This window comes from Pagrus major, chromosome 5 (assembly GCF_040436345.1).
Source record: "Pagrus major chromosome 5, Pma_NU_1.0".
NCBI lineage: Eukaryota > Metazoa > Chordata > Actinopteri > Spariformes > Sparidae > Pagrus > Pagrus major.
In genome coordinates, this window is record NC_133219.1 from 8,033,042 (window position 1) to 8,049,987 (window position 16,946).

Below are 16,946 nucleotides of genomic sequence, written 5' to 3' on the forward strand. Positions count from 1 at the left end.
AAATGCTAATTAACATTTGAGTGAAGCAACAAGAGCTTGTATAAAGTCAACATGCTTTAATCCACACGTTTATTCAGATGGGATAACGGCTAAAAATATATCATCCACCCAGTAAGGAGACACCAGAGTAAATGTACTTTACATAAAGGTCAGACCCCATTAAAGTTATGGTGGTGAAAACTTAAGTAATCCTGAGTGTAATGTGAAACAAGTCACTGCTGTTTAAACACTATATCTGTAACTAGGATTGGTCTATCTTAAAACAACACCCACATGCCCATATGTGCAGTGAAAGAGTTTAAGTGTTTCTTGTCTCTTTCTGAAGCAATACCAATTTATGCAATGTGGAACAAAATCCACAGTCTTCGTTTTAATTTTGCCAAGTATGCTTTCACATACAAGGAATTTGTCTTGGTGTTTTGGAGCATATCAATAAACATTGTAAGTAGAGACAAAATATAGAGTCAGATAGAAAGTAAGCATTGCAAGTCAAGAACTAGAACTAGAAAATTAAAGATTGGCAATAAAATATGAAAAATACTATAAAAATATGTCCAATATGTCTTATTTTTATTTTCAATTGTGTGCAGGAATGTGCAAAGTATTTACAAAGAAATGTGCAAAAGTTCACATAATGCAGAATATTTTAAATGTGCAAGACAGACAAAAATGTTACAAATACACACTTGATTTAACAGTTTTGTCAGCTGAACTTTGGAATCAAAGTTTTAGGAAATGTGAGCCTGTCATTTGAGTTCGTCATAAATCAGATGTTAAATAAGGAGGTGAACGTGAGTGTTGAATGTTCATATGTATCCACATTCCATGTGTTTCCACCACTAAGATGCAGCAGCTACTACCTGTGTTATTATGGTCAAATGTTACATCTGACCTCTTGAATAATACAGGAGGAAACAGGAGACACCAGGCTGCTCACACAGGGAGCCACACACTTCAGAGGGTAATATGAATGCTCGCTTTAAGGCTTGTTGGAGTTTTTTATGTCCTCATCCAGCTCCTCCTCCTGATTGTCCTCTCCACTTCCTGCAACCATTCAATATCAATACTCTTCTCCTTCAGTCTTCATCCTCCCCTCTCACTATACTGTACTGGGAAAGGCCTGGATGCATTTATTCTTAAGAACCTTTTACTAAAAGATGTCCAACTTTCCATAAGTTCAGACACTCAGCGGCAACCTTTGCCCTTTTAAAGCAAAACTGGACACCGTCTGAGCAGTCAAATCAGTGCTTCTAGCGCCACAATGCCTCACTCCTCCCTTCATTACTGGAAAAGAGATCATGGTACGGCAGACGTGGAGATATCCGGTAATGTGTAACCTGTCATGGCTCAGTTTTCTGCCACATTGTACAAGCTTGGAAGGAGACTGGGGCAGCGCCAAGACACAACTCCAGGAGGAGGGTGAGACAGCGGGCATCAGGGGGTTGGTATTACCTGGATGAATAAGGGTGAGGATTATGATGTATACAGAGAAGATGGAGGCTCCTTATCAACGTGTCCTCAGTCTTCACTAAATAATGTGATTGACAATTCTTGGCCCACAATGAAAGAATAAAGCATTGGGGGCTTACTTCATCCTCTAGTTCTCAAATGACTGCAGAATTAATATTTAATGCTTACTTGCCATGAATTGATCATGAGCATCCATGGAAGTGGATTTGATTGGCACTGTAATTCAATGTCAGTGGCATTATGAGCTTGCTGACTTGTGGTCTTGAATGATTTAGACACAACACATCCTCAATGCAGGCCCTTACATCGCACTCTTCTTTTAATTAAACAAGAAGGACTTTCAATGTGTAGAATTTCAGGTGAATAAAGTTTAAACCTTTAGGTTTGACGGACAGGTCAGATAATGACAGGTTGATTGACAGTGCAGAGCAGAATCTGCCATTGGGACACTGGATATGACCACGGCGTTATCAGATGATACGACGTTGCTACATGATGAAAGTCAGACCAGGTTAATAGATTTACACTGACAGCTCAGATCTGAATGTCTGGCACAGATTTGACTGTTTCATTTCTAATAATCTGACAGTCTTTATGTGTCCCACATATTAATGTTTCCATTCTGGATAACTGATGTAAGTTGAGTGTGTAAGTGCAGCCAGAGATGAGAGTAAGATCCATTTAAGCCCAGCTAGCTAGGTTAAGTGGCTTCCATGTCTAATGAATTGTTTAAAACTTTGGCCCAGTCACAGGTCCAGGGACAGCTGTGCTCATTGACTCAGTGTGAGAGGCCGAGAGAAAACTAGAATGGCACCAGTAGAGTGTATACCTCCGCCAATGTCAAACAGCCCCCTTTTCCCAGCCTAATCCAGTATCACACTCAATAACCCTGTATCGCTCTAAATTTTAAACCACCCATAGCTAATTAACCATTACTTAAACTCACCAGCATCAAATTGATAGATACCACCTAAATACACCTAATTTTCTTCATCAAGATTCGTGCATTATTCCCTGAGAAATTAGTGCAAAATGTAAAAAAAAATGTAAAACTCTCAACGTAAAAGAAAGTGAGAAAAATAAAAAGTTGATTGGGTCTGTTTTGGGCTAACACACATCCTCCATCCAAGTTTTGTGGAAATACGTTCAGACAGACACAGGTAAAAACATCCTTGGCGGTGTCATGGTTTGGATTTTTGGTTTGATTACTTCCTGTTTTTTTTTTTTATTTCCACTTCCTTTGCCTTTTTTTCCCCACTCTTGTTCTGTGTATACCTGTGTGTCATTAGTTAAACACTCTCTGTGTGTTTAAGCCTGTGTTTTTCCCTACACCTGTTCCTGGTCCTGTGTTGTCCTCGTGCCTCCTTGGTTTGGAGTTTGCACATGAATTACTGTTTTGTTGCTGGAGTTTTGAGTACCTGCCATTTGTCATTGATTTTGGATTGTGGACTTTCATATCAGCTTATGATTAAAGCCCCTTTTTGTTCTTTACCTTCTTGCCTCTGTGTGTGTTGCGTTTGGGTAAATTTTTGCAAAACTTGTCAGGCGGAGGTTAATATATATCAGTGTGGTTTTAAATAGTTATAATTTTGAATACAAGTAAACAAATTTATTAGGAAACTGATCAACTTTTCCTAACACATGAAAAAGATCCACTAAGGTTAACAACCAAAGTTAAAGTCAGTTACTACATGGGATCTCATCATATGTTTGCAAAGACAACAAAAACAGAAATAGTGCAAGGAGTATTACCCTGGGTGAATACATTAAACTAAAATTGAGATATATATGTTAAAAGAAGTAGAAGCTAATTTTACATTGGCTAACATGGTCCACCAATCCAATTATAGAATGTGCAGAATTCATTAAAAATAATAATAATAATAATATTTAATCAACACGTCAATGTTTAGCTTTCAATTTCGACAACATGTGAGTGATGAGTTGCTGTGATATGAAGATTAGGCCAAGCAGAGCAAAATGGAAACCTCTGTGTATATGCGGTCTCACAATGTTTGTGGGTCAGAGGCGAAAAAAAATAAAAATGGCAGCAGCCGTATGTAGTGGGGCACCAGCACACCGAAAGTCATGATATATTTATTGTGAAGAGAGGGCACTTTATCACGTTTTGTCCGCTGGAAGGGCACCCTAGAGGACACTTTATTAGGTCTTATCTACCATAGAGGAATCCAAGAGGGCACTTTCGCTGTGTTTTTTCAAACATGGAGGCACCAGCGATCGCTCCTGCACCACCAGTGCCTACCATCAAAACAGAAAGCACGCTGCACACCTGTCTATAGCCAAAGTAGCATCAAAACACGAAGACTAATATTTTCCCTGTTTTGTATGCTGCACAGAAAGACAATTATTATTCAAATTTACTGCAGATTTAATTTACAAATGTATTGATTTGTAGTTTTAAAAGACACTGACACAGAACTGTAATACAACCTCTACAGAGAAATTACTTTCTGCTCTTGTTAACGTTTATTCATTAACAAAGGAACATCTACTAAACTGAAATTATTGCATCTTATTTTTTATCATGAATACAGTTTTTTTTATTATTATTATTATTCATTTATTCTTTCACTCAGGAGAAAATGTGAATTAACTTCCGACAAGTCAGCACTCTCGTTACTCTCAGTTCACAGTGTTCTGATCATCTGGACATGACTTTCTCTATAAAGTGCTTGGTTTCAATATGATATCATGCTGTTTTTCACTCCCTCAGTGTCTCTGCAGGCTCGGCACCCGGTACATCCTGTGTTCACTTTGCCGAGGGAAACCGGGCAGGTACCCAGGAGCCCCGTGGTTGCCGTGATGATAGGTCCTGGGGACGGGGGCTCTGGTGGCTGGAAGTTCCTGGTCTCTAACAAGAGGAGGAGGGTTACGTCCATTTTTCCCATGAGACAGCCTCTGACTGCTACCATGGTTTTCTTCTACATCTGCAGAGGGAGAAGATAGGATGAGATTTTATTATTTCAGATATATATATATATATATATATATATATATATATATATATATATATATATATATATATATATATACATATTTCCTCCATTTCAATTATCTCTTATTTTCTATGTATTAAGTTAAATGTTTGACTTGTCTGATAACCTTTAACATTTTTCAGTTTCAGGGCTCTGTACAGTCAGAACAAAGGCAATTTAGGAGGAAAGCTTAACAGGTTTTTGTTTGTTTGTTTTTAATTTATATTTGATTTTTCATTTTATTCCAGGATTACAGGACATCTTGTGTAAAATTCAAAAGTCTCACCTTCTTGGTCTTGCAGTGAGGCGTTATTGTTCTGCTGTTGCTCTGCAGCTTTCCTCGCCTCCTCGAGATCCATTTGTGCCTTCAGTGCTGCTTGTTTGTTCTTCTTCTTGTTCTCCTCGTTTTGCTTGAAAAGGACACACAAGCAGATATCTTATTCAGTCCACTTAAAGCACAGTGCAAACCCACAGAATTTTACAAATAATTTCAAAGTTTAGAAATATAGAATAAGGTACAGAAAGGTGCATTCTAATATTACTTTTATTCAGCTGCTGCACTTGACATGCAACATAGCTGGCCTGCTGGTTCTTGGAGAGATATAAGCTGTTACTCTGCTGCTCTCTGCTGGTGTGATGATACTGATACAACTACTGTGGCCTACACACTGTTGAGATGTTTCAAAGCTGGTCAAATGTATTGGAAAAGCAAACTTGAAGGACAAAGTAACAAACACTAAAGATCCTGAGAATTTTCTCTCTATATTTACAGTGTTAAAGGTTGGTGGTGTGACGTACTGTGCATTACATCATTTTGCAGAACTTTTACAGCCTCATTTCTCCACTTTGAGTGTCATTCATGTATAATTTCCAAGTGTAAACGTTTGAGTCACCGTTTGTAGTTTTTTCTTCAGTTCCACATTAGCTTCTTTGTAGCTTTTGGATGTGGACTGCAGGTAATAAATGGCCAGTCTGAAAGATAAAATAACAGATTATTACCATCAAAGAATCTGAAACGTTAAAAATCACAAGAAAACTATCAAAATAGCTTTATTGTCACGGCCTGGTCATGTTAGACCTTCAAAACAAACTCAGATGTGTCACACTTGATGCCATCAGAGATTGTTGTCCGGTCTACATACATTCCTTTCCAAAGAGCACCTTTAACAAACTCCTCCTAACTTCAGTATTTTTCAACTTGGACCCATTTTCCCATGTTTTTGTGTCTAAGCGATTTAATGACAGCGATGTCTGAAACAGCGCTGCAGCTGGCAGCAGCCATGAATTACAAATTTATTTCGATCGAACCAGAGTTGGTGACTGTTGAAACAGTAGAAAAACAAACGAGGATGTTTTTGTTGAGTTTTATTCTGTTTTTCTGTCGAGTTTCGATGAAGAGTGTACTACGATGATAAAATTACTTTTTCTGCAAATAGAGTCTGATGGCTTTGGCGAGCAGTGTGTTTCAGGTTGAACAGAAAGGATCTTATTCTTTAAAGGTCTGTCTCTATCTGGCTCCTCTCCATAATGTTTTCACACAACTCAGAACTCAAAAATTTCCAACGTGCTACAGGAAAAAGTACAATGGAACATCACTCGAAGTTGGAATTCCTACTTGTAAACTCGGGGCACATCACTCTACATACCCCCACTTTATGAGAGAGCTGCTGTCTGACATCACACAACAATAGCAGCACCCATGGGGGGGGGGGGGTACAGTGTATTTGCAGACTACAGAATTTGTATTAGAATACAGAATTTAGATACATTTCCAAGTGAAAAAGTGCTGTAAAATAAACTGTACAATAGCATCTGTTACCTCATGTGTCGTTTTCCAGCCTCTATTATGTTCATATTTACAAAGAGGCTGCACTGCTGAGGGTTCAGCTGTGTGCACACTTCCCAAAAGACATAATTTTGTTACATTCAGCCAAGTTTTTTGTCAATTTTTGGCATTGTGCACCCGGAAGGCTTTGATGTCGGAAGATGGGAATTTCAACCAGGAAATTCCAGCCTCCGATGTTGACTGAGTGCAGCAGTAGAACAATAATCTGGTCCTGTCAGAGACACAACACAGTTGCTGTCCCTATTAGTCACTTAGACACAAGAACATGGGAAAATAGGATCCACATTGAAAAATACCCTTTAGTTACCCTTTAAAATGTACCACTAAAAGAAATGATGACAACACGGTTATGCAAGATATCATAAGCTGTGTAAAAAGTACATATTCATGCAGTGTGCTGCTGAGTGTTTGCTGACTCACACCATCAGCAGTATGAAGGGTAGCACCAGCCCGGGGTTGGAGGCATAGCTGAACACTCTACTGAACCAGGCAGGGAAATCTGACTCCAGCGTCTCCTGGATCACATCAAACATACGTTTTTTCCCACTGAGGAGAAGAGAATGATTGTGACAGAAAGTCAAAGTAATTAAATTGTGAGTGCCAGATACCTTGAAAAAACATCATTACCTGAAAGGTCCACAGTCAAAGGAAGGAGGGATGGTAACGATGGTGTAGATGGCAGGCAGAGTGGACAAGAAGAGGATGACCAGCAACATGGCCATGTAGAAGTTGTTGGAGCCAGAGGCCTTGAAGACCCTTTCCTGGGGGACATTACAGCACATGACGGCCCAGCACTGCAGGTACATAGACACGTGGAGGCGGAGGACGTTCAGGGCGGGCAGGCAGGGGGCGTAGAAAGCACCCATCCTGTAGGGAACCAGGCATAACACTGAGTGGAGGACTGAGACTGAGTGCTCGCTATCATACATTGATTTTCATTATACCAGTGATGCTGGTTGTAAATAAAACATTAAAAAAATATAAGGGGGATTGAGCATCCTGATTTAAAAAAAACTAGTATTTTTACATCTCACCATATCATCCCTTGATTGAAGATCAGGCCCAGGACGTTCCCACTGACATCAAACTCAGAGTACGACGGCTTTCACAAACAACATGAAGGAGATAAACATTACTCTGCTGTGACCAACATTTAAATTCACCTCTAGAAGAAAAGGTGCCCATTTTGAATGTGTAATGACATTTCAGTGGCACAGTCACTGTAATGAGTGAGCACAGATGACTCACAAATCCGGCCTCCAGGTCCCAGCACCAGCAGTAGTTGAGAAAACGAACAAGCACGGCTCTCAGGAAATCACCAATCAGCAGCGTGATGTAGGTTGTCATGGTATCAGATATGATCAGGCGGACAAACTCCTGCAGAAGAAATCATAGAATGATCACCTTACAGGGGATATACTTTGTGTTATCACTATATTTATTGTATAGATTTTTATAGTCTTACCCAACAATAAATACTGTATTTTATTTTAATGCAAACCCTAACACATTTCCATTAGAAATCATAATAATTCACAAGCAAATGTAATCAGTGTATGGTTTTCGAAAGTTGCCAATATTGAATATTGAAAAAGTAAAAGATGGTATTATTAAAGTGTATTTTGTAGTTGTGAGCATGTTGAAGCATTTGAAGATATAACAATAAGCAAGAGTAGGCACTGGGGAATACTGTATTTCTATTGCAGATGAAACTATCAAAATGCCTCTGTTCTCTGCTCTTAAAAATTAGCATATCTCCAAAACTAAAATATGTACACAGTCAATAAGTTGTAGAATGTTAAGACATATTTGTTAATGTTTCTAAATTTAAAAATCTTTCAGATCAATATGTTTTTGTTTTTATTTAACAAAATTTGATGAAAATGATGATTCATTTCTGACATAATTTCAATCGTTTAATCAATATTATAGTTTTTTGACTTACATACCCTTATGGCTTAGGTTGTACAGATTCCAAGAATATGAAGCATTTGACGATACTCCAAAAAATCATCAAAATAAGCAAAAATACTAGTGAAGGCACGGGCGGATCATTTCTATTGCAGAGCTCAAAGGGTTAAAAATGACCACTCATTTAGACCAAATCACATAACTGCCACTGCCATGTTTGTGTTGACTAAGACTTAGTGATTAAAAGTGGACATATATAAATAGACTTTGGAAAAGGTACATTTTGAAATACAAAGCTGCTGGAATTTAATATAAATGACCTACAATAAACTCTGTCTGTATGATAATATATAGTATTTTCTCTCCTTTCCCTCAGGCTTAAATGTTTAAAACGTTTTGCTTGAAAATTAATTTGCACCCCAGCCTCCTCCAGCCCCACCTGCCATGGTTTGGATTATTGGTTTGGTCATTTCCTGTTTTATTTTGTAATCTATATCCTCTTGTGTCTTGTTTTACTCTCCACCTCCCGCCTTTGTTTGTTTACACCTGTGTTACATTAGTTAATCCTTCCTGTGTATTTAAGCCTGAGTTTAACCCTCGCTCTGTGTTGGTTCGTCTGTGTCATCTGCGCCTGTTGTTCCGGTCCTTATGTGTTCCCTGTGGTTTTCTGGTTTGTCCTCTGTTTTCGTATTTCTCTTTAGTTTTTTCCTTTGACCTTTGCCGGCCTTTTGCTGCTTGCATTTTGGACTTTGGTTACCAGCATCATGACTTTACGATATAAAAACAATTACGTCATACAAAAGTAATTGTTTACACAAACACACACACATGCGCTCTGACCTGCCCCACCATGGTCTCCCAGCAGGGCCCTCTGGGCACATCAGCAGGCTGCACAGTGAAGGGTGAACCAGTGCTGTTTTCTGATCCTGTTCCATTGTAAAAACTGGCTTCCCAAGTAGTTATATTAAACTTCACTATCTTTTCTTCTTCCCTCTGCAACACATACACACCTCAGGTTAACTGTACTGTAAACATATGAAGTATATGTCACACATCTGCATGCTGCAGTTCTCACTTTAAGGTTGATCTCATCCATGAGTGCGATGATGAAGGTGTAGAGATTTCCCAGGAAGAGGGCGAAGATGCGACCCAGCTGCCACTGCAGGGCGACACGGGGGTGGTAGTTCTCCAGGGCACTGATGACGTCAAACAACATGGGGCAGAACATCCCCAGTAATGACATCACCATGTTCACCTGAGGAACACAAAGGCCCAGACTACTGAAAGGTCATATGATACATCAGATAACTAAAGGACTGCACATCTGTTCCTTACCATGGCCGGTGTAGGTTTGTCTGGATAGTCAGAGTGCGTGCTAACACTTTAATGAACAGTAACCCAGATGTGACAAGCATTAGGTCTCATTTGAGAATGACAAACTCTGCACATACGTCATTCTGCACAATGAAGGTCGAACATCCAAGAGAAGTAACAATTTGAAAAACATAATTTTGAGTGGACGAAGGATTTAACACTCAATCTGTGTCCTAGATCTAAACTAAATTCTAAGTTTTTTTCTAATTTTCATTGGCTGTGGCATTCTAATGTCACATTTCCTGTCAGTACAAAATGGCAGTGATAGAATGTAACTAAGTACATCTACTCAAGTAGTTGTACTTTACGTAAAAAGTTACATTTCCTGCTACTTCATACTTCCACTCCATTACATTTGGAGGCAAAAATTGTACTTTTTACTCCACTACATTTATTTGATAATGTTAGTTACAAGTCACTTTCTGTATTCAGTATTCAGTGACAGTACAGAGAAGTTAAACTTGAGTAAAGGATCAAAAGTACAAATACAAGTAAATTACTAGATTTAAATTATCAGATCAGATATTCAGCATTTTTCTTTCTGTTCTGTCTATTCGATTGTTAATTCAAAATAAAGTTAATTTAAAAAAAAACACTACTTTGGCTTTGATGCAGTATGTAACATTCCATCACTGATGTATAATAATTAATGACACCACACCATTTAATGAACTTGCTCAGCACGTCCTGCCTACTCAAATGATTCATATCTATTCTATTCTTCTATTCTTCTTCTATTTCTGTCACTTTAATTGTCTCGTTTCTCATTTCTACCTCATTCCTCTCCCACCAGCTGTGATTCTCCAGTCCATCGAGGGCGAACTTCTGAGAGCGACGCACTACGAAGTAGATGAGGTATCCACTTCCTGCTAAGCAGCACAGCACCAGGAAGTTGGCCAGCACACGCAGAAAACGAGTCAGATGGATGTTGTCATCCTTCCGGCTCTCTTGCTCCTCTAGTATTGCCTCCTGCAGAGGTATCATGTACAGGATATAGATAAATGTGATATAAATTGCAACAACTACTTTACTGATTCATTAACAGCAGCACTGACCTTGAAACTGGTGGTGATGGAGGCAAACTTATTGTCTGCAGTTTCAGGGTTTCCTATCAGGTAGTCCCAGCTGGTGAACATCTTCCAGCTGAAGTTAAAGCTGTTATCATCTCCAACCCCAGATTCATTTGCATTACGGGCCATCCTTTAATCAGATATACAGATTCAGTATCATATTTTACCTAAAGGAGATTAATTAACTCTGTGTAGTCATTATAAACTCACGTTCTTATGACCACCATATAGCTATAGGCCACTGTTCCTACACCAACCAGGAAGTATGACAGAGGCATACGGAACTTGAGCCAGCCAATGGCACGCTGGTTGTTGTAGAAACCGTAAAAGAGGACTGAATACTGAGCGTAACCCTGTGGGTGGAAAATTTAGCAGCAAAGAATGCATCATTATTTTCCAGAACAAAACAACACAAAGCTATTTCGAGAGCTTGTGTGTGTGATGTAGCACTTGTATTATTAACTGACTCCAAAGTCCCATAAGACAGCAAAGTCCATGGCACTGCCCTCCTCAGCCCTGGGGACAGTCTTTCTTGGGATGCTGCCATAAGGTCGCCCCATTAATGCCTGATAGCAGTAGAGAAAACATGCAATAAATATATATATGAGAGCAAAACTGATACCGACACAGTACAAGGAAATGGAATATGATTTGATTCTGATGAAAAAAAATTCATGTACAGTACCTCTGGCACCATAACAAGGCCAAAGGTCAGACCGAACAAGATCATGTTGATTCCGTACATCCACCTCAGGAAGATAAAGTAAGAGGCAACCGAAGAGCCAAAATGACCTGAAGGAATGAATATGAGGATAACTAGAGCTACAACCTTTAGCAGCCCTGCTTTCAACCCTTTGAAGTCTATATATAAGTCTGTATAGAAGTCAATACCGGAAATTACGAGAAAAATAATATATCTGAAAAATAAACCAAACTTTACTTTCAATTTCCTTGATTTTCATCTCCCATGGAATGCAGGCCGTTCTGAAGTTTTCAAAGTCTCGCTGAAACTTCATCCATTTCTATAATAGAAAAATAGTTGAATGAAAATGCATTTTATATTCCAAATAAGGAAATCAAATCAGAGCGCGATTATCAGCCATGAGTAACTTTAAGTGCAGTCATGAGATACTTGTGCATTACTTGAGTATTTCCATTTTCTGCTATATTAAACTTTACCCACTACAATGTTGAGGCAAATAACTTAAATTACAGTTAGGTTAGTTATATTTACTTGAGTTAAAGTTACTTTACAGATTTAATTTAATAGTACAAATATAATCACCAAATAAATTATGATCATAAAACTTTATTGATCCCTGAGGGGAAAATCACAAGCTGCCCAGCAGATAAAAGTAGTTAAACCACCTTTATCAGCTTCACCATTAAAGTGATGAATACAGTACTTCATCAATAATTATAATTCATTAATATAATATGCATTATTCCGATATATTACATTTTGCACGATGAGTACTTTTACTCTAAGTACTTTGAGTATATTTTGACGCTAATATTTTTGTATTTTTACCTAAAGGTGCGATATGTAAGAATTAACTAACCTATCAAAGTCACATTCAAACATGGGGCAGCATATCGCCAGAGTAACTGCTAACTGTAGCTGCTAACTGTAGCTGCCTTTAGTTAGTTAGCTCCTGTGCTAGCCATGCAGCTAGCAATCGGCACTGGGAGTTTGGAGAACCGGGGGAGTGTTGGTGTTTACACCACTAGCACAGGAGCTAGGGCTAGCTGGTTAGCATGCTAACTTCGGTATATATATTTGCAAAGCAATACATAGACATCGTTACATCACAACTGTTCTTTACACTCTTTTGATAATTTAATTAATTTTTGTATTTTTTCAACTAAAATTCTTACATATTGCACCTTTAAGTAAGGATTTAAATAACTTTTACTTGTAACAGAGTATATCTACACTGTGATATTGTTACTTTTACTTAAGTACTAGAGCTGAGTACTTCTTGCATCTCTGGTCATTTCTTACCTTGGTCATCATGACCTTGTACGCATAAAGCTTCCTGCCTTTTCCTTTCCCCAAAGCTCCCTCATATTTCTCCACAAACTGCTGAGACTCCCTACAAGCAACAAGATGATGTGATTTAAAGTGAAGGTGTCACATCACATCTGATCCTGAGAAAGTACACGTCATTAATAACACGTTCATTTACCGTAACGTCACCAGTTTCTTTTTCATCGGCCAGGGTTTCCCCCTCAGACCCTGGATCAGTTTCTTCCTGTTGTCCACCGCCTCCTTCAGCCTCTCCAGCTCCTCCGGCGTCAGAGACTCCGGCCTCACCTCTTTCTCTTCATTGTCCTCTTCCCCATTGTCTTCTTGCTCGCTCGTCTCCTGCTCTGAACTGAAGGGATAGAAGAGAAGAGTGTTTAATGTCTTTGCAGCTTTCTTTTGTGCTTGAAAAGGCCTACAGATCACTCTGTGAATTTGTCAGATAATACTTTACCTTGTTTCAATTACTTTTTTGTGCTTTTTCTTCTTCACTTCCTTTGTCTTCTCCTTTTCTCTACGTCTTCCTCCATCCTCTTCTTTCTCCTCCTTTTTGGCACTTCCATGTTTCTTTTTTCCCTTGGCATTTCTTTCTTCAGACTCTTCCTCCTCCTGCTCAATTTTTCTTGTTTTTTCATTTTTGATGTTCTTCCTTGTTTTTGCCACCTTACCACTTTTTATGTTGGCCTGCCCCTCCTCGTCTCTCTCTCTTCCTCCTGTTTCTTGATAGCTCTTCGCTCTCCTTCTCCTCTCCCTCTCTCTTTTGTCAGGCCGGGCTTGTACTTCCTCCTCTCTCTCTCTCGATCTCGATGCTCTTCTTCTCCTCCCATGTCCTCTCTTCTTTCTCTCTCTGTCACCTTCCCTTCTTTTTCCTCGGTGTCTTTCCCTCTCATGTTCCTCTGGGTGAGTGGAAACTTCATCCTCGTCACCTGTTGTCAAAACAAAATGTCGTGTTTGTTCAGAGTTGCAATAAGCTTTAACATGATGCACAAATTATTTACCATAATATAATTTAACATAAACCCATTATCACCAAATAATCCTACAGTAATGTGAAGTCTGTCATTGTTCTCTACTTGACTAAACCATTTCTTTTTCTCTGTCACTGACATGTTTTTATCCAGGTGATAATCGTGTGATAAATGGGGGCAGAGGTCATGACAGAGGTCATGACTTTAAACTTTATCAGGATCTCCATTAGTTTTCTCAATGTGGTCGCTAATCTTTCAGGGGAACGCACAGCAAAGACTTAACTTAGCATTTCAGTTTCAACACAACAAGAAATTGCTATAAGACTTGGGCATGGGACAATATTATAACAGCCTGTTGATGAACAAAATCACCTTATCCTGAGGGTTTTTTATTATGAGCCACAATAAAGGTAGGTATTATCCCATCCCTATAAGCAACAGAGCCCATCAAAACAAACACAGAATTGTCACACAGCACACACGTGGCGTCTAGAAATACACAAAAATCAAACAAACAGAACAGGAGGAGCAGCGGGGCCAGATGGTGGGTATATGGTGGCAGCTTGTACGAGAAGTGACTGCTAAAATGGGAGGATATGCACTAAGTTTAGACATCTGTGCCTCAAGTTTAATTAGGAAAATCTTCATGAGCACCTCACAAGTAGTAATAAGCTGAACCGTAGGGACCAATAGTGATTCATGTAATAACACAAGAACCCACTCACCTGCAAGTTCCAGTCCAATGTCAACTGTAAGAATGACAAAAGTGGAGAAATTTCAACATTTTTCAGGTTGAGTATCTTTGAATTTTCACAAATGTGATGTTGGAGTGACCTGTTACAACTTATAATTTCTGAATTGCATCTGCACATTGGGTCAACAACAGTTCATTCTCAGCTTGACTTTTAAATTTGATCACTTCTCATATTTTCAAATGACGCCTCATGAGTCACAGCAAGGCGATGTTGAAACGTGTACATGCAGACACAATCAGATCAGAATCAGTGCTGTGTCACAACTGCTGCACAGATGATATAAGAGAGCAGGGAGTGACTGACGTGATACCCATCTTCATCGTAGTTTGCATTGTTTTCATTTTCATGACAGAGATTAAGTCCATGTGATTCTTCTGAGACACAACAAGACACATACCTGCCTCAATTATGTACCATTCTCAAGCTTGTTGTCGCTTTAACATTATCACCTGTGTATGTGTGTGTGTGTGAGAGAGAACATGTGCAAGTGTGTGTACTTTTACAATTAATATTGTTTTTTACTGACTTGTAAAGTTTACATGACTCTCTGGGTGATGTTCACTTTCAATAAACTGAAGTTGAATTTAAAATGCAAGGCTTCAGGAGAATTTTGTCTTAAAGTAATGCATGCTGGGAGTTTTAATTTGTCAATTTACTTTAATTATCTTTTCCTGTGGTCTCATGTTTATCGTGTTCCCATATAATTCCTCTAGAAAATAAGCAACCTCTTCCTCCTCTGATGACCTCAGCTTTATTAATGCACTCCATTATTCTTTGTGTTTTTCTTCAATACGACACTGACCTCTTTCACTGGCAGAGCTTAACCTACTTTATTGTGTACCTGCACTATTGTCCTGCAGTAAGGGGGATAAAGAGGAAAACAAAGAGGACCACTGACAAATTGAGCTGATATTTATGTAGTCGGCCCTTTGATGTGTGTCCTTAGTGTAACCGGAGTGGCCGGCACACGGGTCATTACGGCCGTGTGCAGCAGAGGGGCACAAAAGAGACAAACAATGGCCTAATGAAGGGAGACGGGGTGGCTAGGCCCACAAGGACGGGGAGACAGCCGAGGGCCAGAGGCCAGCTCCCAAATATGCAGCTGAGAGAGCAGGATGCAAGAAAGAAGCTGTTAAATGTGTCTGAGGTGGTCGATGGGCAGATTATTACAACCAGAAACCCAGTGGAGACAGCTGTACTATATTGTCTTGACTGTTTTATTCATATTACTGAAGTTAAAGGTGCACTGTGTAGTTTGGGAAAATAAATTTAAATTCAGAAAGATAACATTTACAATATTATAAGGTAACAGTGATACAAACCCAGAAATATTTATTTGATATATTTCTATAACTGATTATATCAGCTGTCCTCAGAGCGCAGTAAGGACCCCATATAGCTTTTTGGCTACTTAGAAGGGTCCTGCAAATATAATCAAAGTAAAATAGCATGAAAATGTTTATTTATTCAGTTTATTCAGTTGAATGCTCAATGAAGATCCTCCTTTTCTGATAAAAATTTCTTCCCCAAAACTACAAAGGGGTCACAGGGGTCTTGCTTTATATAAATAAATATAGTAAGTAAGATTTTCTCCTTCTAAACATCATGACATTTGATGATATTTAAGACAATCGCACCAGTTAAAAAGGTAAATATATCAAACTTTTATCTCCACCAGCACAAAGAATGAATGTCCTCTTATATCAAAACTCTTGCCTCATAAAATGTGAAAACAACACATACAACATGGTCATGAAGATATAAAGATGATAAGCCTGTGAACAGTATAATGGTACACAATATATATCTTGCTATTTTGAAATGTCAACCCAAATAAATGTTAGCTAAGCACTTTTCTGCCAAACCACAGATACGTTAAGACTTTTAGGTTCCATCTTCTATTTCTCTCGTCACAACACTGTGTGTATGCTCCCGTTAGGTTCAGGCACAAAAACCACTTGGTCAGGGTTAGGAAAACATCATGGTTTGGCTTTTAATAACTGCTTGGGTCGGTACGTTCACAGATGGAGATTGTCCGACTGCCTGTGAAAAATAGCTGGTTTTGTTAGCCACAAAACGGATATAAGTATCCCCAGGTCTCCTTATAAATATTCAGTGGTGTGACTCAAACTGCAGTCAGCTGTTCGGCAGCCTTGTTGGTAATAATAACACCACCACCTCCTGTTGTGAAAGGTGGCAAGTAAGCATATAATGTAATACACCATGTTTGGTACAAATGTCAGCCTTGGACACATCTGTGGTTCGCAGAGATGTTGACTGCTAACATGATATCCTGGTGACTGGGCTGCCTTGGAAACGGTATTGCAATATTTCTGAGGCCATATCACGATACACAATATACATTGATTTTGAAATCCTCTAAAAAGCGCTTCATAAATGCTAGGACTGGACAAGAAAATCAAAAATCACGATATTTTTGACCTTGATATTGTGACAATATTGTGGGGATGACTATTGGTACTTTCAGAAAAGGTTAATGCATGAGATTTTTGATAAATAATCATCATTA

At 38.8% G+C, this 16,946-nt stretch overlaps 1 protein-coding gene across 1 annotated transcript; it reads right to left on the reverse strand.

The window, feature by feature from the left end:
• Positions 1 to 4,200: 4,200 nt before the first annotated feature.
• Positions 4,201 to 15,392, reverse strand: tmc1 (transmembrane channel-like 1). Its single transcript, XM_073465472.1, has 21 exons — positions 15,369 to 15,392; positions 15,258 to 15,270; positions 14,387 to 14,410; positions 13,148 to 13,619; positions 12,857 to 13,045; positions 12,673 to 12,763; positions 11,608 to 11,689; positions 11,353 to 11,459; positions 11,135 to 11,233; positions 10,878 to 11,020; positions 10,653 to 10,797; positions 10,372 to 10,566; positions 9,299 to 9,478; positions 9,064 to 9,216; positions 7,561 to 7,689; positions 7,347 to 7,414; positions 6,940 to 7,179; positions 6,733 to 6,858; positions 5,360 to 5,438; positions 4,753 to 4,876; positions 4,201 to 4,418 (listed from the first exon to the last, which is right to left on the reverse strand). Exons 1-21 carry the CDS (start codon positions 15,390 to 15,392, stop codon positions 4,201 to 4,203), a joined length of 2,901 nt encoding a protein of 966 aa, XP_073321573.1.
• Positions 15,393 to 16,946: the final 1,554 nt, after the last annotated feature.

What these genes read in the sequence shown, in the direction of transcription:
- tmc1 (XM_073465472.1), bottom strand. Translation starts at nt 15,392, where the DNA reads ATGACCCGTGTGCCGGCCACTCCG. An exon ending in CCATCACCACCAGTTTCAAG is followed by an intron (nt 10,567 to 10,652) that starts GTCAGTGCTGCT and finishes ATACCTCTGCAG; the next exon opens with GAGGCAATACTAGAGGAGCA. An exon ending in TTTGACTGTGGACCTTTCAG is followed by an intron (nt 6,859 to 6,939) that starts GTAATGATGTTT and finishes TCTTCTCCTCAG; the next exon opens with TGGGAAAAAACGTATGTTTG.